This window comes from Nyctibius grandis, chromosome 16 (genome assembly GCF_013368605.1).
Source record: "Nyctibius grandis isolate bNycGra1 chromosome 16, bNycGra1.pri, whole genome shotgun sequence".
In the NCBI taxonomy this organism is placed as follows: Eukaryota; Metazoa; Chordata; class Aves; order Nyctibiiformes; family Nyctibiidae; genus Nyctibius; species Nyctibius grandis.
This window is the reverse complement of record NC_090673.1, coordinates 4,558,804-4,583,028: the sequence shown is the minus strand read 5'-3', so window position 1 is coordinate 4,583,028 and position 24,225 is coordinate 4,558,804. Positions and strand designations below refer to the sequence as shown.

Below are 24,225 nucleotides of genomic sequence, written 5' to 3'. Positions count from 1 at the left end.
GCTCTGGCGGATCAGCCGCCGCCGAGGGAGAGGGAAAAGCAAAGAGAAGTTTTCCCACCTCCCAGCGCAGGGAGCCCCCCCTGGGGCTCGGTTCCGCCCCCCCCCGGGGCTCGTCCCCCCCCGGGCCCGGCCGCAGTGCCGGCATGCGGGGCCGGCCGCTCCGCCGCGGGGCTGGGGCAGCGGCGGGGGGGGACACCGGGGTGATGCTGGCCGGCGAGGCGATAGCCGCGGCGCTGGTGAATTATTAACGCTAATCTTAAGTGTATAATTGCCTAAGTGCTTTAAATGATCGCTTTGGAAAATGGATTGTTTCCACCCTTGAAAAGTGTCGCTCATCTGGCCGCGGCCAGCGAGCCCGGCAGCTGCTCCCCGGGACAGCCGGGCAGCGGCTCCGCCGTCTCGGGGAGCCGACAGATGGGCTGCGGGCTCAGCCCGCCCGGCCGGCCCTCCGCCGCTCCCCCCGGCCCCTCCGCCGCTCCCCCCCGGCGGGCCCGGCTGTCTGCGGAGCCGCCCCCCCGCCCCAGCACCCACTGCCCAGCCCCGGCCCTAAAGATCCCCCCTCCCGGGGCCGGCTCCCAGCCCGGTGCCCCCATCCCGACCGGTCCCGGGAGCTTTGCCCCGGCACCCCCGAGCCCCGCCGACCCCGAAGGTTATTGTCGGCTCGGCCAAATGCACAGCCACGCCTGGGGGGTGAGAGTCCCCCCCCGGTCTTTGTGGCCCGGGCTGATCCTTTGCATGTGAATGGGGGAGTTTGGTAAATCCCCGGGCCTCGGCTGGGGCGAGGAGGAGGAGGAGGAGGAAGGGGGGTCGCTCCCAGCTCGGGGTTAATGAAGTGGGAAAGGAGTCTTTCAGAGAGGCCTGCAAACAACCCCCCTCCCCGGGCAACAAACCCCCATCCCAAATCCTACATGGATTGACTTAAACCCAGGGGATAAGTGCTTTAAATTAATCTCATTGAATAAGAATGAGGCCAAACAAAACTCTTTAAAATCATATTAAAAATCTATCAAAGGACAACTTGCAGTGGGTGTGCTTTTCATTTTGCGAGCGCAAAGGCAAGGAGAGTACAGCAGCCTTCCTCCCATTTACACAGCAGGAATGTGAATCAAAGACATTCTCTAATATTTAATTGTCCTTGTAGCCGTAGCAGATTCCTCCTCTTACATTAATGAAGTACAAGGCTTCGTTACACGTTTGTAATTGCAATATTTAAATTTGCCATTTCACATCTGGAAGAAGCTGGAAACTCCCCTGTAACAGCGGGGCTGAGCCAGCGCTGTAACACAGTGACAGGGTCCGGTTTGTGCTACACGGATGGTAGGAGAGAGCAGGACAGAGCCCCAAGGAAACCTCTGCTCCGGGAAGGGGGAATGGCCGTGCCGGGTCTGGCTGGGAAGGAAAGAGAGTGGAGGGGAAGCAAGGGCTGGAGTTGTCTCCTCCAGGGAGACCTCGTAGCAGAGCCAAGCAAGCCAAGCTTCAAAATAAATCAGTTTAGGGAAGACACCACACGCTGTACACCCTCAGCACCACACTTGCCACATGAACATCTTGCGCGGGAGCTTCTCAGCAGCCTCAAAAGCTGCTGAAGGACCAGCCTCACCTCCAGCTTGAGTGCGGGGACCGAGACGGGCCCCTGCTGCCCAACAGCAGAACCCACCAGTCCTGGTCCTGCACCTACTGCAGCCCCTGACCAGGCTGGGAACGCTACTCATTTCTAGAGGCCATTGCCAGGTGGGCACGATCCTGGCAAGTCCTCAGGGGTGGGACAGGCTGTGCTGGGAAGAAATTGGATGAAGCAGTAAAAACGGCACGGTTGAGAAGGAGCACCAGTCCCATTATGGAAACCTTTAGAGCAGTTCTGCTCCACCGATTTCTCCCAGGGTACAGAGACTCCAACAGACAGGCTGCTGGTGGTTGGTTTATGCCAGATCCAGGCTCCAGATCCAAGACACAAACCAGTTAGTGCAGAGGGTTTGCCAGGACCAAACACAACCCTGGCTCTCAAGACCCTTCTGGGCTTTTACCCAGCTTGAGAGCCATCTTCCTCCCCTCCCGGCACAGCTTTAACCAGGACCACCACCCTGGGAACAGACAAAGAACGAAAGCTGCTCCTCTGAACATGCCAACACACACAAATTCAATGAAATCAGCACGATTGTTTCTAGCTGAGATATTTTATGGTTTCATCTGAACATCAAACAAAATTATGCCAGAATGGAAAGCCCAGAACAACTGGTGCTTTTCCTGTCCTCTCCCCAGGCTTGGGGAGAAAATAAATTGTTGTAAACAGGGAAGTTCTGTTGCTCTCTATCCTGCTTAGTTATGGGTGCTTCTCAGTGGTGGGCTACCAGTGCTAAGGTGTCTTGTGTTTGACCTAGACACTGAAAGCAGATGCTCAACTGTGACCCTTGTACCCAGGTGACCTCCTTGCTTTTTCATGTCCTCAATCCTCAAAGTCTAAACTCAAGATGCTCCAGCTGCAGAGGAGAGGAGGATGTGGGCTCCCATCCCTGGCAAAGGAGACGGAAGAGAGCTGAGAAAAGTCGCAAGAGCATCTCCTGGGAGAGGCAGGACTCAGGTGTGAGAGCAGGGAGCAGAGCAGCAAGGAAGGCAAACCCAAACTGGGTCCAGGTCTGACTCAAGGGAAGCGTTCTATAAAAGCTCCACAGGGACATTATCTCTGGTCCAAATGCAGAAACTCCAAGCTGCAGGGGAGCAAGGCCCCTGCCATTCACCGCAATTAAGACAAGAAACCAAACCCAACCAAAGCCAACGCCGGTGCAGTCAAACGAAGCTGCAGTTTCACCAAGCCCTGCCAAGAGCCCATCTCCCTGCCCTTAGGAGCTCCCACCCAGCCAAGACCCCTGCAACACACACCACGTACCTCAGAGCAGGAAGGGACAAATTCAGGAGCAGTTTAGGGTGACATCCACCTGTGCCTTGCCAGGGAACCCACCGTGTCCCCCAGAAGCTCCTCCAGCATTCGGGTGCTCAGAGGACCCAGGAGCCTCTGCACCCACAACCCCCATCCCTGCTGCAGCTGATGGAGCTCTGCAGCTGATGGAGCTCTGCAGCTCGGCCACCCCTGCCTCACAGCGAGGACCACACCCTGCCCTGCCTTGATGAAGAGATGCTTTGAGCTGAGTACAAATTAACTCCAAACCTACCAGGTTCTTCCCGAATTGAGTGATGCACAAGGATAAAGCCAGCTCAGAACTGATCTAGAGCTGCCAAAGTGTAATAAGGGCAGAATTTGGTTCGTGCTGACCCAGCTACAATTCACATTTTGCACATTGGCCTTCAAGTTTAAAGAGCAAACTCAGCTTAGCTTCAGGTGCGTGTGCATTTCTTTTAGCACTTTCTCATTTAACGATCTCCTCCTCTTCCTTTCCCTGATCACACAAGTAATCCAGCACTATCTGCTAAAAGATAAAGCTGAAAGAAAAAGGCAATCTGTTTTTTTTTTAATCACATTATCCATCCTAACTGTTTGTAACACTACGTGCCCAGTTAATACAGACAGCAACGAGATCTCCTGACGCCTCTCACCGATGTGCTGTTGGCCTTTATTCCTACTATTATGAATTTGCCAATAGTCCCTATTAATTCACACATGAGAGTCAGCCAGAAGAAGGTCATGTATTTTTCCCTCATGCACAAGATCAGTTCTTTCCAAACTTACACTCTCTGCATCACCCTCTCTGAGTCATTTTCATCCTCAGGGGTTTCTTTTCTGTTTAAATTGACATTTGCCTTAAACCCAATCGTTCTTCCAAACAGTACTCATAAAATAACAACAAAGCCCACCTGATTTTGTTATGTTAATCTAATAAATGCTAGTAACTTCATTCCCTCTGCAAAAACATGGCTCATTTTATACTGGAGCCTTTTTAACATCTTTCTGAAGCGTTCAAAAAAGCATTGCAGTAAAATCAGCGTGTTTGGTAATTGCCTGGGAGGAAAAAAAAAAAACCAATTTTGGTTCTCAAAAGTTACATTCACTTCAGAAATTAAATACTTTGGGGCTGATTGCTTCCCTCCTACAGTCCTTATTATGACTCACTACAGCCCAAAGTAGGTGCCCTCAATTCTGTATTCACAAAGCAGGTATCATTTACATCTGGTTATACTCCTTTTTCAGTACTTTTTCCCTTCCAGCACCTGAAATTGCCACTGGATTTGAGCACTTCCTGGTCCTGCGTTAAACAACGTGCCCAGTTTGGGTCACGGGTGGGCTGCTCTTCCTATCTTTCCTCGAGGAAGGCACATGCAGGCAGCAGAAAGTTGTGTTTTGGCAGGGGTTTGTACTGCTCTCAAATGTGTACTGCTTGGTGTTTGTGTTAGAGGAGGTGCTGGAGGAAGCACAGCGATGAAGACAGGGAGGTGGGTGCTCACCTGTAGGTGCTGGGGGAGTTTGCCAGGCTCCCGCAGGCCTTGGGGAGCACCCAGAGCCCCCATGTCACACCAGCCTAAAGGGGAGTTTTGTCACGGACTTCACTCGAGCTCGGGTTCCATTTCACACGCTGGGCAATAGTGAACAGGTGCCGGCCTGGGGGCCATGCTGCATCCCTTCTCTCAGCAGTGCCAGTTCTCTGATGATAAGTGAGAAAAAAGGCAAATGGGAAAAGCAAGAAGTGAAATCCATTCGTTTGGGACTTACTCAAAATAGGCCTGGCCAAAGCAGAGAACCCCCAAAGCCAGGGCTACTACTGGCAAGTGTTAGCAAGAGCCTGCAAAGGCTTTAATGTTCAGAGAGGTGAGACATTTCATACCTACTCTGCGTTCTATAATTAGGTATGACAATACGCTGCAGGCAAGGAGAAGTTTGGAGGCTGCTGGATTCCACGCTGGCTCCTTCCCACGGTGACAATGTTTTCTCCCAAACTCAGGAGTTTTGACATGAAGTTTTGTGCCCATGAGCTCTGCCCCAAAGGGACCATGTGTCATTACACTGAAGAGCTCTTCGCAATCCTACCACTTGCACTGAAATTGGGGAGACTCACTTACAGGTGGCAATATCTGACTAATGAGCAGTGTCCAGGGGCAGACCTTGCCCCAGTGCACAAAGGACAGGGGAGAAGGTGGCTGCGACGTGGCTGTGTTACCTGAGACGGGAGCAGAAGTGGTCCCCTCGATAATGACAGGGGAAAGGGGACCTCCCCTCTCCTCTTAAATGCACTCCTGGAACACCTCCTCTGCCACTGCTGTTTATCTGGTTAAAAATAAGAAAGCAAACAGATTGTGGAGTGTTTCTAAAGGTCTTTTAAACAGGAAAGTATCTCCTGCCTGAGTACACTTGTCTCACTTTCATGTTATATAGACATCACATTTCTCCAAAAACCATATTTAACCTTTTTTATTTTTCTTGCAAAAACCATCTTAGAAACGCAGTGCATCTTCAGGAAGCCACAGTTAGTTGCAGCAGTACAACGGGACACGCCTGGATTCGACTCCATTTGGACCTATGGAATGAGGGGGAGGACGCCAAGATCCCCAAGATCCCTCCCATATTTGCCTGATAAATTGCAACGCTCCTCAGTTGATTTGGCAGGTCACCCTGACCCCCGGCTGAGGCACTCAAGCAGGTTTTGCAGCCAATGACTGGAAGGTCCTGGCTTATGTTGGAATCTGCTGGTTGCCAGGTTTTCTCTGTTTTTTCTTCTTCTTGACCTTGGATACACCAGTGTCCATCCCACTGGAATACTCAGATCGCAAGATCTCAGCAAGGCGACGTTTGCCGTGGGTCTTCTTGAGAAGGTCAGACCTGGGCAGAGGGAAGAGAAGAGGAATTAGATTTCCTTCTCTCTGAAATGCTGCTAGGTGGGTTACTTATTTTACAGCTGTGGAAAGTGACATTTGCGCATTAGCAGAAGAACAGCTTCCTTTTCGTGAGGCTTGATTTGAAATTCTGTCTCATGCAAAATTAGATATTGTTGTGACAGGTTTTCACAAAGGTGGCAAAATATCATGCCGTTTTTAAAAGCAAGCCTTTGTTCTGTACAAATGCTCTTGCAGGGTGGCGGGGAGAAGGAGGGAAGGTTGTGTGCTGAAGGCTGATGAATGAGGTGACACAGCAGTTTGAAAATTATGATAATAATAATAATAATAAAAAAAAACCCTAACAGCCTTAAGACACTGAACAATGGAAACATTTTATAAACAGAGCTTAAATCCAGAGCTTGAAAGCACAAAACCCCAAACAAACAAGGAAAAAAAAAAAAAGCCAGGATTTTCAACCCAACAGACTCTTTTCTTGCAGTGTCCTGCAGACACCACATGCACCTTACAGCCTCCCTCTCCAGAGACCGGCTTTTGCAAAGGTAGCTGCATTCCGCCCAGCCACTCGACTCCAACACGGATCTCCCTGTAGCCCTAAACTGCCAGCTATAAATATAAAAACCCACTCAGCATTTTCCCACCACAAGTTCTGCCACTGTCCTGCTCTGTGACCTTGGGCAAACCTCATCCTCATTGCCGTGATCACCCTCAGTTCTCTGTTCAAACTGCAATCTCTTCAGCGCAGGACCCGTCCTTCCCTCCCATGTTCCCATGGTCCTGGGCACAACAGGGTGCCCACAGCTATTGGTGTCTGCACATCCCACTCTCCTCTTTATTGTAAGACCAGGTAACAGATATCAAAAGTTTCCAGAGAAGTGAACAGAAATCTATCTGTCCCTCAAAATACGACGAGGGAATTGAACAGACCCCACATCCATGCCAGAATGCATTTATGACAATACATGGACCTCAGCAGTCTTAAAGGTTGATGCCTTATAGCACTGCCCCTCGTAGTTCCTTCAGGTGTCCAGAACCGTGCTGGGGATCACAGGAGAAGGAAGCAGTTTTGGCTGCAGCAAACAGATCCATCCATTCATTAGGCCAAACGCACAAAGAAGGACAGGGAAGCAAACTCTTGGCTGTCTGGGGTATTTGCTTGCCCCCTTTTCCACAGCTTGTTTTCCACCCCTGCATAGGTTTCATGGCTGGAGTGGGTTTGGAAGGATGGATCAGAATGATAAGAAGGATGGTGTGATGATTATCACCGAAAGACAGTTTTCCCTAGAAGGGAAAGCCTGGAAGACACAGACGAGAAGACTCTGCTACCTCAGAGGCGTGCCCTCAACCAGCCCAGCTCTGCTGTAGCACAGCTGTACCCTCTGCTCAGCCCCCTCCATCACTTGATAAAGTTTCTATTTGACACTTTCATTGTGTCTCCAAGCATTTACTACAGTAATTTGAGGGTTACCAAGCAACAGATCAGTTTACTTAACAACAGGGAACTATCTGCTGCAAAAGGACAAGTAATCCACCAGTAGCTGCCGGGCTGAGTTTCAGCTCAGCAGGGAGGTTGTCCAACACTTTATTATCAATCAGGTGAAATCATTGCCCAATTAGTAAATCAATACCCCCTGCTGCGGTGATCAGCTGTACACAGAAAAGCAAGGATGCAGGGAAAAGGGAGGTTTCTCCCTCTAAGCAGCACCACAAAAATCAATGGAGCTGTGCTGTGGAACCTGTGCTGATCACCGAGAGAAAATAAGCATCTGTCAAGGCCTTGTTTAACCACACGATGGAAGAGCCACAGGCAACAGCAACAGTCTGCAGTGACAGAACACCAGGGGAAGCGCACCAGGTCAGGATTCCTGGCTGGATTCTGATTCCTGTTGTAAACCTGTAACTTCCCCTCTCTGCTCAGCTGGTGAAACTCTCTAGGGCACTGCCAGAGCAGTCAAGGTGAGGAAAGGTGCCCTGTGGTTATGAGACAAAGCCCAGGAGAACAGAGCGAGACCTTGATATGCACCCTCTGAGCATTCTTGGGCAAGGTATTTAACCTCTTTGGCCATGTCCATTCTCCCACCTCATAACCTAGGATGACTGTATTTTCCCTGTTGCCAAAGGCTTGTGTGATGTTAATTTAAGAGAGTTGTGTGGGGATACTGGATACTGTGGCAAAATCTTCACCGAAAGCCTGTAAATATAAGATGCATTTGCAACACAGACAGAACCCATGTTCCCATCACTGGAAAAACACATGGATTGTCAGCATCTCTTTCTGTGATCTCATGTCTAGATATCACGTTATATTGAGTCCTAATGAGAACACATCATGTTGGTAACGGGCAGAGAAATCCTCAGCCCTTTAAATTCCTCCTTCCAAACACAATAGGCAGACTTTAGGTGGAGAACTACAAAAGAGTGCAACTAAGGGGAACTTGCAGGGGAAAAAAAGATTCACTAATGACTGACCCATCCCAACACGCTCCAGAGCCAAGATTTCAGCAGGGCTTAAAGGAGAAAGGAATGTTCAAATGGATGAGAAAATAGCCACTTTTATTAGCTGGGGGAAAATGAGACAGGAACACAGAAGTCATAACTCAGAAAATGAAACAGCCCCAACACATGAGCTAGGAAGAACCTGTCCCTGAACACCAGCTGTTTGATTTCTCTCTGTTACTGTCCAGCACGCTGGGTGTTGAGTGAGGCCACACACTGGATGCCAGGCAGAAGCACCACTGGACTACTACTCTTTTACACTAGATATGAGGTATCAGGACTCCCATAAAAGACAGACGGGAGTTGGTAAGTAGTCAGAGGAGGCAGAAGAGATGAGTATAGCACCATCTTTAACTTCAAGTGGGGGACACATCATCTCTTCATTTGCAATGCTTAACCCTAGACCCAACCACTGCTTTGGGCTTTATGTTCCAGGTATAGGGCAAAAACCGGATCATCCCAAGACTTATCTAATCACCTCATTATCAAGGGGAGAGAAAGGTGCTTTGCACAGTGAGGGAAGGAAGGCAGAGAGCCTAGTAATTGCTTGGCACGGCTGAGAAAGCTCCCCTCCTCCTCATGGAGACAGAGGAAGGAATAAAAGACCCAGGTTTACAGCTGCCTGTGCACATCTGCGATTAAGTTGCAACGCACAAAAGCTGGCACCAAGAGCCTCAGCAGAGAGACAACAAGAAAACAGAGGAACTGTCCCCAGATGACATTGTTATATCCCGAAAGGCTGAGAAAGCCCAGGCCAGAGACAAACTTTTTAAGACAAAAAAGGCCCTGCCCTCCTCCAGAAAACGGGAATGATTTTATTCACTCTTTAAACATGAGAAACTCATGTATCTTGCTAAATACATCACTGAATGAAGAAGAGGCAGGAGAGGAGCATCCGGAAAAAACAAGAGAGAAAAGGTGTCCAGCAAGGAAAGAGAATAAAATCCTTCTTTCCTTTGCTTCATTTTCCTTCTACCTCTGCCTGCAGAGCCACCCCCAGCATGCTGGTGCCCTTCCCCATCCCACTCAGGAGCCACAGGGGTGCTGGTGCTGCCCAACCCTCCACCTCAGAGGAAATCTGAATGATCTGGACCCATCTCCTTATCTCATCCCTCTACTCTCAACTCTTTGCTTTGCTCAAGAGTATCAGAAAAGATTCAAGGCAAAACTTTTTTCACATCATGAAAAAAACTTCATTTTTCATTTTTATTTCAAAATTCTGATACGTGTGTTGCACCGACACATCTGTTTCATTAGAGAACTGAATCACAAGCTGACCTCCACGCCAAGAACTCCTCCATGCCAGAGCAGTGGTACATATACATACATGGTTTCTTGGACATCATTTGATGGCTCAGAAGATGCCTCTGTTAGTCTTTTTCCCTAAATGGTGAACAAGCTTGTTCTGAGAGATGCCTCCTTCAACCTGGTTGGCACTGCTGTCTGTTCCTTTGTCTTGATCCATTCGAAATGCTGGTGCAATGCAGCGCAGCGACCTTTAACCAACTCGCAGCATCTGCACCAACCAAAGGCTCCCAAATTGCTCCAGCTGAGGAAGAAGGAGTATAAAGTTCTGACGCACAGTCCCAGAACTCATGGTGTGTCTTTGGAAGAGACAGGAGTAAGCTGTTTCATTTATCAGAAAACATTTCAACATGGATCGCACTATCAATCTGCCTGACAGCATCTCCAACAGCTCTTTGAAATTGTGCCAGCCACAGAGCTGGGTTACCTCTGGGCCAAGGCTGCTGCAACACCTGCTTTTTCTACTTAAGAGTGTTGGATGAACCAGCCAATGCAACCCTGTTTGGGCTGGTTTTTCTGTTGTTGTTTTTTGTGGAGTGGGGGCAAGAAATTCATCAGCAATCCTACACTGCTCTCGACAAGTCAACAGATGGCTTAGGTACTGTTATCAGCTGATGCAAACGCTAGCTTGATAAGATCAAGGAAAATTATTACCCAGTCTGACTGAGCACCAAGTGATGTTCCAGAACAGTCAGAGGAGAGCAGTCTTCACGCCGAGGCATGCTAACCAGTAAAGCCCACCTTACACCTACTGAAGTAACTGTATTTCAGCTACACAGAAAGAGACAAAACCCCACAGCTTCACTTTCACTACCACCCCTTGGTCTTCGCCTTAGGGAGAAAGGATGAAAGCACCACTGGGAGGCTGGGAACCTCCCAGGATTCTTGCTTCTGTCAGCCTCTTTTGCAGCCTAAAGGACAGAATACATTTCAATTAAAGTGAGCTTATCATTTTTTGGTGTGTACCAAACTGCACAGATGTTTTCCAGCCCCATGTGCAAGCCCTACTAGGTTGCTCAAAGATGGCAGAAAGACTCTGTGCTGTAGCTGTGGTGGAACAGGACAGTAATAAAGAGCATTGCTGTATGCAGATAACAATCAGATGGATTTTACAATTATAAAACTTAAATTTCGTAACAGGACATTTTTAATAACATCATGATGTGGTAAGCAGGACTTGTCTGTGTCCCTGAACTGTCTTCACGAAGTGTGATGATAATGTTTCCTTTCGCAGCAGCCATGTCTCTTACTCTAATTTTTGGAACCATTTGCACTCCAGTGCATGAATCCATGCTCTTACCTGAGCTCCAGTCTGGCTTTCTAGAGCAGACTGCCCAAACCAAGTGAAATTCCTAGTGGGCAGAATTCCAAACTTGCATTTTGACTAATTAAGTGATATTAGGAAAGCTGTAAATGGCATGCAAAAACTGGCAGGCAAACTGCTTCTAATGATTAGACAATTGCTGTGCAGGGAGACCCAGCTGCAGTCTTGATTTGTCAATAGAAGCATTAGTCTTTCCAAAATTGTCAATGCCAAGACGTTCAAAAGTGGAATCAAGGATAGGAGGTAGGGGAGAAGGCGAAAGGCTACCAGCTTTCACCCAAAGGAGACTGCTGCCATGCAAAGGAGGATACATAGGGTTACAAGGTAGATTTCCCACCAGGAGTCTGACTCTGTCAGAACTCTGTCTGACCACTAATACTGAAGAATGAATTAGAACAACAGTCCTGCAGCCAAAACCTTAAGGGCATGATGATATCCATATTCAGAGCAATGCCTCTGTAATAATGATGTAAATCAATCACTCAGAAGTATCCTGGACACCTTTTCTTGATCCCATTTTAGTTAAGGGTTGGACTTGAACTCTGAAGCATGAGGGGATTTTCACCTCTAATTTTTATACTCATTTTTTGCACATGCTGTAGCAACTGTGAATATACTTGATACTCATTTGTAAATTCAATCTTCCTTAGCATTTCTGGCACCAGAGACAACCTGTAGCAATGAGTTCCACAGAATCTATAGAACTTAAAGATTTATCTCTTTCTTTGTAATGGTACGAATTCACAAACAAGGCAAAGTAAGTTGCAACTCCTCATTACGGTGAAACCCTTTGGGGACATACACCAGTCTCCGAGAGTTCAAAAGGAGAAAACAGACTATCAGTCACCACAGAATCTCACAAAACCCCACTGACCCAAAATGCAAAAGATTGAGTAGCACAGGGACACTTGGTGGAATGGCAATAGGTCTTTGGCATCTGCATTGTGAAAGAGTCAAAAGACGTGTCTATCTGGCACGTCAGCTACTTCCTGTGCATGCTGCTTCTCTGTGGTCAACGAAAGACAGTTAATCCCTCAATGGAAGCGGGATCAGCTTCCTTGCACCTACCCGTCAGCAAAAGCATGAGCCCAGACACTTACTAAGCTGATATACTGTAACTTAATATACAGTGTCTGGTTCATGTGCTCATCTCTTCCCTAAATACAGCATTTCATCTTTCAAAAAACATCACGAGCAATTGTTTTGCCATCTTCAGATTGGGTTTTGCAAGAACCACTACAGCTAAGGGGACAGACGGTTTGCAGAAAGAGGTTTAAAAAAATACACGAAAGTTTTACATGTGTGTTCAGGAGAGGGCTGCTTCCACATTTCAGCACTGAACCATCACACACCTGGCTGCTCTGTCTTCCTCTCTCACCTTCCCCAAGCAGGCTTTCTAAGGGGGTGGTAAGTACAAAAGGAGACTTCAAAAGAAATGAAAAGTTTTCTTTGTCCTCTTAAGGAAACATTTAATGATTGCCTTTACCCCACTTTCAACCTGGACTGCCTCTTCTTTATTCTCCGAGCAGGTGCTGAGAGATGACGCTTTAGTGAGCAGGCTGATTAAAAACAAGTATCGGATGTTTGGAGACAATGTGTAATACGACAACCAACACTCATGGTATCACGTGAGAAATATAATTAAAAAGATTGCTCTGTGGCCATGCCGTTATAATTTCAAGCCTTGCATTTTACAATTAAAAACCATTTGTCTTCTAAATGGCAGGCTAAATTCTGCTTTCTGCTTTGTCAGTGTGAAATCAGAAGCAATTCTCTCTATGTTAACAGCACTATCTTGAATTTATGCTAGTGGAGACTGAATTTGAATCTATATTCACTTTCTCTAAACTATCCTATAAATACTAATATATCTTCTCTCTCTTTTTTTTTTTTTAAAGCACATACAGAGAAGGTTGATTAGAAACAAGTTTCACAGACAAGAACAATTGTTGCACATCACAACTTTGGCTCTTTCTGCAGGGCCTTAACTTTCCAGATGCTCCCGGATTTAAAACCTAGAGCTTGAGCCGTGACGAACCTGTGCAAAGTCTGCCCACTTTCCCTGAGCTGCAATTATACGATCCACAAGCAAATGAGCTTTCAAATCACACCCAGACCATTTGTTCTAACACCCCCACATCCCTCAACCCCACGCGTCCTGTGCATAAACTACCTACTGTATCTTGAGCTTGTCTGTACTATAATAGGATGAAGACCTGGGGAGGAGGAACGCCATCTAAGAGAGGTGCGTAACAAGGGAGCAAGTAGCTCTAACAGAGCAGCAACATCATAGGAACAGAGAGAGGCATTGTTGCAGGCCAAGTAATCCTGTGACACGCTACTGTCAGTCATAGCTTGACACCCTGCTGGGCCAGCAAGACATCAAAGCCCACCCCATACCATCTTACATGCTCTTTATCAGCTAATCAGGCTATTCTTCCTGAAATAAAGCTCCGTTAAATCCCTTGCTCACAGGGGCATTCCCATCCTGTTGCCCATCTGCTGGTGAGGGTCAGCTGAAGCAGGAGGCAGATCGGTGGCCCGTCCCTGGTGGCTTCTCAAAGCAGGACAATGCTGTCTCCAACTTTCTATTTTAAAATCCCTTCCCCTTGCTTTCCCCCCTCCTCCCCCAAGATACGTACATGTGCAAGAGATGTAACCAGCCCAGGAACAATTATGCACATTAGTGCTTTCACTGCACAGCTAACGTGGGCTAAAGGAGTTTGCAGCAACAATTACACGGAAAGAGTCAGACCTGATACTGATAAAAGAAAAAAGATTTTCCTCCTTTGAATTATTGCAGTGATTTTACTGGCAAGCCAGAGGTTCAGATTCTGCCATTGTGCTAGGCAAGACAGTGAGCCCTTAATATTGTAATCTCAAAACGGAGGATTGCCTATACTCTGGAACCAACCTGAAGTAGCTAGGATCGGACATCCTGAGCACCTTCAGCTCCACTTCAAGCAGAGCAGAGGATTCGGGGCTCTGCTCCTCCAGAAGCATCAGGGAGTCTCAGATTCCTTACACAGGAAAGGAGTACCCAGGAACAGCCCTGTCCACACATCAGAGGGGACAGAGCTGTAACTCTAGGTTTGCTTCCAGACTCTTCCTGGGAGAAATCCCACAAGATTTTTGCAGAAATGTTTTTTCCAGAACTACTTAAATCTACAGGCAGCAGAGCACAAGTTCGCAGAGGGTTCATTCCTGCCAACAGATCTGCCTTTTGATTTGGGCTTGTACTTACAGAACTATAGTTGATCATTTAATTAATAATTAAAAAAAATACACTGCAGTCCTCCCCTTTCCTTCAGTTCCACATTCAGCCAAGGTGGTTTAATAAATGTAATTTTTATGGCTCTAAAGCCGCTGGCAACAAGGGGAATGAAACAACAGCTCAGTCATTACTGCAACTTAAACCAACGGCTGAATGTGATTTAGCCTCTCAGGAACAATCACATGTGATGGGCCCGTGGCAGGGGGGTTGGACTAGATGTCTTTGAAGGTCCCTTCCAACTCAAACCATTCTATGATTCCTGGAGCAAGGACAAGAATCTTGAGGAGCAAAGCACACCATAACTTGTCATGTGGCGTTCCTTGGCTCAGGAACGCAAGTTGGCCTACCTTTTTGGTCTTGGTTTCGTTTTCTTCTTTGAGCCAGCAGTTGGAAGAGCAGTCAGGTTCTGGGGAGCATCTCTCAAGCCAAAGCTCTTGGCCACATGACCCAGGTGGAGAGATTTGATGTGGAAGATGTGCTTGAGGCTCCTGGGATAGGTGGTATAGGCACAAAGGAAAGACTGCAGTGCTGAGGGGGGAAAAAAAAGTGAATTCTGTTTGCTACTGCATTTTTTAATATATATATATATATATATGTATGCTTAAAGATTCAGCTGTTCCAGCTGAAAGGACATTGGTCTTGTCCTTTGGGACACCTTCTGGTCAGCAGCTGGTAGAAAAGGTTGGTATGTTTAAAATCTGTGAAGGTTGTATAGTACTGGTACAATCCCGAAAGGAGCAGGTAGGTGGTGGAGAAGCGTTAGGAACTGAAACAAAGCTACATTAAGTGGTATTAGGTTTGCCTCTTTCAAGGATGCCCTTTCTTCCAGCAAGGGTGATGTCTGCAGCACACCTTACAATAAGTCACTGACATCAAATGGTAGCAGATAAGGGGAGAGAGGGAATAGAGATACAGGGATGAAGAGAGGGAAAGAGAAGCATGGAGGTGGCAGAGGAAGATTCCTGATATTACAGTCCCAGTAGTCCACGCATTTTTCACCAGTTACTAGCTAGTCCCTTATAAATACCTGAGAGCCAGATGGATTTCCTGACTCATCATCACACTGAGAACAGAGCTCACCTTCTCAAAAGGGAAAAATAATAGAAGAGCGTGCAAATTTCCCTTCACGTCTTTATATTCCTGTAATGCCCTTCCCTCAGGGCTCATTGCTCTAAAGACAATCATCCACTAATAAGAGCACTACCACTGCTCCCCCACGTACCCGGCACGTTAACTACACCCTGGCTGTCCTCTCTGCTACAGGGAATAGAGGGACTTTTAGTTAGGAAACTCTACAGCTCAGAAAATGCCTCCCTTCAATCCCCTGCTGCTCCTCTGCTTGCTAAACCTCCTGTGCCCTCCCAGCCCTCACCCCAACCACCACCTACATCTTTCCCTCCCTCTCAACCCCTGACAGCAGCAAGCTCTAAACTCTAACCTCTCCTGCCCTTGCCTGTTGTGCCACCGGACCAGCAAGTTTGCCCACAGCTTACATCTAATCTCTTGGCAGCAGCCGGAGATTGGAGTTTATGAACAGTAATAAAAATGTCATTTTAGCAGATCAGCTCCTGGAAGGACCTAGGGAATCCATCAAAGCTCTGTTTACTGAGTAAAGCGAACTCCTTTTCCCAATCGATGAGAAGAAAAGATTGAGTTTTTTGCACCTTCTTCCCAATTTCACAACGCTACTGTTTTAGAGGCATCTGAGCATCAAGAGACCCATGTTTTCCCACAGAGAATGCTAAATTCCAAATACCCTGTCTTGGTGTCTCAGCTGAAGGCTATCCCTGTGAGGGCTTACACACCAGCTCACATGTGCTCAAAACCCCTATTCAGCTGCTTTTTTTCATAAAGTTATTGGTCAAATTCACCTGCTTCGAGAAGGTGTAACTCTTCAAAAGGAAGAACGTGAACTTGCTCCCGCTCTGAATTTGGTCCTGTTGGAGCTGATATAGCTGTCTTGCAGCACTTGAAATGGTTGATACAAATGATCCCGTTATTATGAAGGCTGAGCTCACCTTCCACAGTTCTTCAGACAGGAGAGGCTGCTGGTACTAACTCCCCAGACCAGACTCAGAGAATCAAAGTGCCAAAGGCCCCTCTCTTCCCAAAGTCCTGACTGATAACTGCCAGATCCAGTCCTGAGTCAGAGCATGCAAAACCAGGGAGAGCTGCAAGACACTAACCCAAAGCTGAACTAACAGCTCTGCTTTACCAGCAGGTTGAAACCTCAGCTCATGCAACTGTCTCACTTCTGAGGAGCTCAGAGCTGCTAATGTTCATTACAGCACCCATAAGATTTAAATTAAGACCTTTGTGGGCGAGATTCTTTCTTTTAAATCTTTACTATCAGGTCTTTAGACCTCTCCGCGTTGCCAGAGTCATGTTTTCTGGCTTTTATGTGCAATTATAGTGGCCAGATATTAAAAGCTGCTTTTTCTTTTTTTTTAAAGCTGAAATTCTTTTATAATTTTGTGATCAAAGAGATAGAGCTTTAAGAAAACAACTCAAAAAGACTGGTAACAGTGCTGGTCAGGCCATAATTCACATAAAGGGTACCTCATCTTAACGCCACAGGAGCAAACTGCCTGAGCTGTTACAGTTTTTGCCACACCAACATGAGTCTAAGGCAATGGATACTGGCCTGGGTGGGGATTCAGACTTGCACTCATGTAAGAGAGTGGATTTAGAATGGTCCTTTGCACCTGTGAATCCCCACTTTTCTATAGGAAATGTAATTGTGGAAAGTCAAAGGGGGGGAAAATAAAAGTGCTACATATGATGGAGGTGCTGAGGACAGAAAGGATGATGCAAAATACTCAACTATTGGCTATAAAATGGGGAAACATGGCAAGAAAAGCAGGGTTTGTTTCTTTACCCTTTCTGTAACCCCAGTGGCACGAAGGATGGGAGTGTCCTGAGCTCTACCTGTCCCCACAGCTCCAAAATGGAGTTCCTGTCTCCACACAACTTTTTGGACGAGTCCTCCATTTCCCAGACAGGGCTCCACACTTCAGGAGATTTGTCCTTCAGGTAGCAGGGCCCAGCTGTACCCCTCCTTCCACCCATCTCACTGCTGATCAGTCAATCAAGTTTGAAGGGCAGCACCTTCACTGAACCATTTGATTTGAGTTTGGAAAACACAGGACCGAGAGGCAGAAGGGGTGAGTGGGCAGGGAGCCACTTGCCTTTTGAAAAGGGGCTGCAGTCAAAACACTGCTTATTAACATTGACTAGGTCAGAAAATGGGGAAAAAGAGAAGAAGAGAGAGAAACAAATGCATCTCTGGCACAGCTTCCAATTGATTGTCTGCCATGAAAGCAAAAGCCAGCTGCCGTGTTAATTATTCATGATGCCTGGCGCAGAGGGGAGGAAGAGGGGCTTTATGGAAGCCACTCAGCAGTGGAAAATTTGCATATGTAGATAGCGGAGTAGGAAAAAGAGGTGGAGTGCTCCTGTACAAGATAAATGGGATGCACAACATTTCAGCACTTCCTGATGTATTTTCTGTACTTCTTGTCCGTGGCTAAAAAAGTTGTTAGTGCTGAGGTCAGCAACAAGTGTGTGGGTGTGTGTGCAGTGACACACACTGTATAGAGACCGCAGAGGTTTTCTAAGTGTGACCAGAGCCATTCCGTTGTTCTCCCTGTCACAGTCGTTTCAGGCTAGAAGTTCGCATGGGGTATAAGGAATCCCAGGGGAGGAACAAGCAGCTCATCCATGCAGAATCAAGGATTTGATCATATTAGTCACATGCTTTGAGACTGTGGACTTAAAAAGTGCAGCTATAAAAGTAATTACCCCAGCCAAGTAGCACAACACACCTGAAAATGGATGCAAGCAAGCTGCTTGTGTAGCAGGCCTCTAACGCTTTTGCTGTAGGAGAAAGGCATTTTGAAACGCTGAGGAAAAAAAATCAGCACTGCAACTGTCAGAGGAGGGAGTGAAAATCAGTGACAGGCAGCGGCGGGGAGGAGAGCAAGGAGTGAAATGGTAGGGTTTGCACCAGGACGTGGTGAAGCGGGTCACCCATGACCCTCCCAGCAGAACACACGTAATCTATTCGCTCATGCGACTGGGTCAGAGCCCTCGGATGGGAATCCTATTGAAAGCCAAGATTAAACCTTATTTGCACGTAATATGGGAATGCAAGAAATTAACATTTAATATAACCACAAAGCCTTCTGGGCCCATCTCAACCCCCTACAGAGCCCAACGGCCCCAAAATGTTTCTTTCAGGCCTTTTCCTTGAAGCTCTCCCCCAGAAGAAAACCCTGGCAGTTTGTACGAGCCCTTCTGGAATAAACTGAAAAGAAACACACTGACCTTCCTTTGCCCACCGGACTGTCCCCTCACTGGAGTGAACGTAATTTTCAAATTTTGTCTGCAAGACGGTGGCCCGCTCCCGGACTTCCTGAGGGTTCGTGCCACAGGATTTCTACCAGGGCGGTGGGAGGATTAGAGGAAAGAGAGAATTTGAGTCAGGAATAATGAAGCAGTTTACAATAGATTTAATAACAGTAAAATCACACAGTAACCACCCAGGGGCCAACAAAGGTAATCCTCTCAATATTACTAGAGAAAAAAGATACAGATAAAGATGTTAAAGTCAAAGCAGCCAGTGAGCGCTGTGTGGAGAGCAAATCAGTTTTAATTTTGTGTTTTCTAACATCTATCGCATATCTTTTTCCCCTCACTTTTTTTTTTTGTTTCAGATTCAACAGGCCACATACCACTGCTCGTTTCCATCGGAGTTATTTGGAATAACTCCTCCCAGACCCTACGCTAACAGTTTGAGAGTGATGTTGCAAGTTCCCCTGTGCAGTCCCCCCAAAACACTTGGCCTGTTTAGAGAACGGACCAAATTCAGCACCTGTGAACAACGCCAACTAAAAAAACTTCTCACTACGGATGAGTACATGAAGTTTTCTCACTGTCAACAAGTCATACTTAATGGTAACTGCCATCACATGGTTCCTCTGGGATAAGACAAGACCCTTGTACCAAGGGCATGACAGAAGACACCTCCTTAGACCAAAAGGGCAATTTCGCATGTGCTCAGGCTTTCCCCGGATCAGACTGCAGGGTGCAGTTCAGGAAATGGAAAGCAAACACTCCTGGGAGCAAGCTGTTACTGGGATGAGAAAAGAGGCTCTCTGTTTTTCTAAAGTAACCAGGCAGAGAAAGGAAATGTGGACAAGAAAACAAGAGAAGTTTTGATGGAAAGTTGACAGCAAAGTGCAAAGCCAAACATTCCTGGATGCGAACCTCTCCCAAGAAAGCGCCACAGTTCTGAAAAGCTACTCAGAGAGGAACCAGCATCCAAGTCTAAGAGTGCCAGATCCAAGGCAGTAACTTCATAGTGGTCAACCCCTCATCTGACCAGGGCTGCCTGAAAACAAACATCCAGCTCCCACAACTCTGTACTAGGCCTGTGCCAAGGCAACAACCCTGTTGTTCCTCCCCAGCAGATTTGCATGCTAATGCTGCATAACCTTCCTTCCCTCGCAGCTGGGAGCATCACCTCTGCACTGCTGCCAGTCCAGGGGAACCGTATCACACTGACACCACGAACCTCGGTGATCATGGAAGCCAGGCAACGCTGCTGGCACCCTACACAAAATGTTTTGCTGACCCAGATCTGCCACTCTAGAGCCTTACAGCAAATCTGCACAGGGACAGCCCCCGAAGGCAGTCGAAATTCCCCGCACGGTGCCCTCTTTTGAACTCGGGTTCCCACAGCTTCCAGCCACTGGGTTATCCTTCAACGAAGCAGATATGGGGATCAGAGCTCCTGCTCACTCACCACCTGGACTGACTGTCCATCTGCATCTCCAGCAACGACAACGGTGGGTATTTTAAGGCTACCTGAAGAGTCTCTCAGATTTCTGGTCTCTGCTATCTGTCTCCCAGTCCACTTGAGAAAGACTCACAACACAGCCCGTTTCACAGACGCCTTTTAGTTTGACTTAACGTGCGGCTATTAATCAGCTGAGACAGTCTCCAGTCGAGGGGCCTCTGTAAAGGTTTAATAAACTACAAGTGGAGCTGCCTCCGCGAAGTGGACACTCGTCGCTGTGACTAACAAGTTTCCATTGACGTGAAACATAAAACTTTCTCCCCCCCCCGCTCCTCCTAGCCCCCATCACTTTTCTTTTGTTAAGCCTCCTGGCAGCACAAAGTGTCACCTTCCCAGCGTTTTTTAATATGAATGTGAAATTAGTGAGGTTTGCCCTTTCCCCTGGCGGACAGAATCCTCTGTTATTAAAAAGTAAAGCACTTTAATAATGAAAACTTTTTCTCTTTTTCCTGTGTTTTAACTGTTTAAAATTAATGAGAAGGGCATAACGGTTGTCAAAGCGATATTGAAAGCCGGGTAGCCAGGACCGAATAAGCACGAAAATCCCTCCAGAGTGTTAAATAAACAGTGCTTCAGCCCCCTCTGAATCCCTCTGTTGGTTATTGTATACATTCTGTAACAGCACTCAGAATAGATCTGAGCACCGGGGAGGCAGAAAGGTTTCAGAATTCCAATAAAGGCCTCAAATTAAAGACAGCCTGGTGCGAATTCCAGGAGAAAATTAAAGAGACCTCAAGCTTAAGTGACAGGTGACTTGCTTCTGTGTCACAACTGTCAGGGGATTTAGTGATAATATGGCAATATATTACAAAGGACTTTTCTTATTCCCCCCTTTAGGTTTCAAAATGAGGCATCTCTTCTTCCTGGTGCTGGGGGAAAAAAAACCAGTAAGACAAAAATGAGGGATAAAAAAACTAGGTGCATAATTTCCAAAGTGTGAGGTCAGTCCAAGAGAAATAAATGAAAAAAAGCAAATGGCAGGAAACATAATGTACTCGGAAAACAGCTTCTCCCCTCCTCCCATCTCCACCTTGTCTTTTATCCCCTTCAGCCCTTTGGGACAGATCTCATTTTAAAATTGCCCCCTAATGGGCATGAAAAAAAAATCTGTGTTTGATTCCTGCCTTCCAGGGAGGTTCATCTTAAAAAAAAAAAAAATAAAATCTAAATGTAAAACTGACTCAGATCCAAACTGTGAAAATAAAACCTGCACACCATGTGAGTGTCTGGACAGACGAAATAAAACAGTGCTACTGGAAGCGCACTGGAAGCCATCCCGTATGCTCTACTCACACAAGCAAGCTTTAATCCTGCTCGTATCCTGGTTTGGATAAACAGGACAATTAATTTGAGACCTTACACATTTTCCCAAGACCCAAAAGATAAAAGCCTACCCCAGGGGCTTGCTTGATCTACTCTCCATCTAGATGAATTTGTTACATCTGTAAGTAAGAAGCATTATTGCCATTATGGAGAAATAGTGGGACAGGAAAACTTTTTCTACTTTGTATTTGCTTAAAGTGCCTATTCTGGCAGATCCCTGACCACCAGCATAATGATGTGATCAATAACAGTATCTACAAGCTAAAAGAAGAAGTGGGCCTGGTTACAGTGTTATTTAACCAGTGCAAGACATCAAGGGGACTCCCTCAGCCACCAACTATACTAGGAAAAGACATACTTATCTCTTTCAGAAGAAAGAAACTTCTGATTATAAAGACTGCAGCTTTTAGGTTTGAGAGGCTGAGGTAAGTCCTGAAAGCCTCTGATTTCATTAAGAGAATATGTTAATAGGAGAAGGGATTGAAACACAATAAAACTAGATTGAGGTAGAAAAGTTCATTCTTAAAACAGTACCAAAAAAAAAAAATACCCCACAAAAAAAGGAAGAAAAAAAAAAGCCAAAACCCAGGCTGTAACATCTCCTGCTTCCGTTACACTTCAAAACAAAATGAAGGATTTTGTTTTAATAACAACTTTTTACTAACCTCCACACACCTTCTCTAGAACTCACCAAGTCCCCCTGCCCCCCTCCATAAAAGTTGAAAGATCAAATTTATTCTCTTTGTAGGCAGGTGAACATTCACACACCCAGACATAGCCACATATATATTTTATACACCTAAATATAAAATATACATTTTACAGGCACTTCAGCTTGCTCCCTGGCTGCAAACAGAAGCCCAAAAAATACATGTTCCAACACGGTACTTATAATGGACTTCAGTTGAGGCAATGAGAACCGAAGAGCATTATAATGAGGTTTCTGTGTGCACAACTATAATATATACATGACTCAATGCACGGAGAGCTGATAAGCAAAGTTAACACTCTCTCGAATGGCAACATCACAAACGGATCAGGTTCAGCTCCTCATAACACGTCCTCTATCACTCTCTGTCCTATGCAATGCCCCACTGCATTCCCAGTTTATTGCACCACGTTTACGGCAAACTTACAGACCTTAATAGAGATTAACCCTCCTGAAAACCTGGAAACGTGCCCCTGCAGCTTCTGAGAATGCACTGCAGACCACTTAGAGAGCCTCTGATAGCAATAAAATACAAAGCTAACAAACAGAATGAATCCTTGATTGCATTTAATATATTTTTCAAGTAATTCCTGAAAAAGCCTATTTGATATTGACAGAACTACTGTAATTTCAGCCCCATCAAATGATATAGATTTTTTTTCCATAAAGAGAAACTATTTCTCAGTCCTAGTCCTTTCAGATTCCGAGTCACACAAAAATAGGTTATTCTGTATTTATAAGTTCCAGCAGCAGATTCAGACCACCCTACAGCCAGAGTAGATATATCTCAGCTCCAGTGAAGTCACAGCAAAATCCCATTCACTTTGATGGCAGAGAGGAATTCAATCCCACCTTTGAGTGCAAGTGAAAGGAACCAGCTCCTTCTGTACATGTACTCATGGCAGGGTATGCCCAGGCAGCACTGCTGAGCAAAAACCAGAGGAATAGCTACTTTCAAATATGGTTTGGGTTTTTTTTTTTGAAGGAAAGGGAGAAAGACAGAAGAAGAGTATTTAGAATATTCTGTGCTTAAATGTGTAGAGTATTTTACAATTTGAAAGCGTCGTAGAAATACCAATTTGATCAGTTCTGGTAGCAAACAGACTTGTTAGATTTTTATTGCTGTCCTAAAGGCAAGGATACAAAGCCACTGAGAAGTTTAGATGAGAATTTTCAAAATGGATCAACAATTTTGAACCTCCGCAAGTACTGGGGCTCTGACATTTGACAACATTCAGCAGGGATTTTCTCCTGCCACTTTTCAAAAGCCAAATCATAATTTCCTAGAAAAAACCTGTTCTCTTTTTTTGCCCACCTTCCATGAAATAACACTTGTCCTCAAGCCCCGAACAGATAATATTCTGTCCCACGTCAGCAACAAATTTAAAGTGCAATTTCTGCATGAATGTAATTGCTGAAAAATCCTCCAAAGGGAATCCAAAGTTACCTGCCTATAAGCACATTTGTGAGAAAATGAAAGTATTTAGACACAGAAGAACTATTTAAAATAATTTCTGGATTGACAAAGCACGACTAAACTTCCAGGTATTTGTTGAATGAGTTAAGAGGTCATATCCTAGGCATGTTCCCGACATTTAAAATATGCATTACAGGCTGATTTCAGTGAAAAACTGCAGTAGTGGGAAGGAGCTTTAAATAGAGTTGTATCTCAGACAAGCCACAGATCTGGCTTTCTGTAAAATATAGGGCATGTAGGAAAACTGAACATCTTTCAAAAGCATGTTTACCAAAAACACCACCGTTCATAGCAGTCATTCGCAGGAAGCGAGAAGGCTCATACATGGTACAACAGAAAGAACGAGCAGGCAGAACAGCAACAAGAGGAAAAAAAAGAGCATGCTGCATCATGCTTGACGCATTCTTGACTTCCATTCAAAATGAGGGTTCTTGGAGGATTTAATTTGCCAGAACGGAGAAACGCCCGAGACATCAATTGCAAATGACTGAATTCTGTGAATTAGCAACTTGAAGGCAGAGCCAAAGCTTGCCAAAGTCAATGAAAAGATGCCTGTCAACCCAGGGAGCTTTGTTTTAGGCTCCAAGTAAATACAGATAATAAAAAAACCCTATGTAACACATCACCGAATACATTTTCCTCATTTCTTCAGAGAAGTTTTGTGTCAGTTGTGACCTCC

General features: G+C 46.1%; 1 protein-coding gene across 4 annotated transcripts in view; it reads right to left on the bottom strand.

Moving 5' to 3' along the window:
* Positions 1-5,341: 5,341 nt before the first annotated feature.
* DDX31 (DEAD-box helicase 31) overlaps positions 5,342-24,225 on the bottom strand; it is a 46,864-nt gene continuing 27,980 nt past the window's right edge. For 2 of the 4 annotated variants that reach the window (XM_068413653.1, XM_068413655.1), the window contains exons 18-20: positions 18,504-18,615; positions 14,525-14,705; positions 5,342-5,764 (exon numbers count right to left, since the gene is read on the bottom strand). In XM_068413653.1, coding sequence (XP_068269754.1) covers positions 5,617-5,764; positions 14,525-14,705; positions 18,504-18,615 — 441 coding nt within the window. In that variant the 3' untranslated portion in view covers positions 5,342-5,616. The remainder of the gene's footprint in view (positions 5,765-14,524; positions 14,706-18,503; positions 18,616-24,225) is intronic. The other 2 variants (XM_068413656.1, XR_011049337.1) reach the window with 2 other exon arrangements.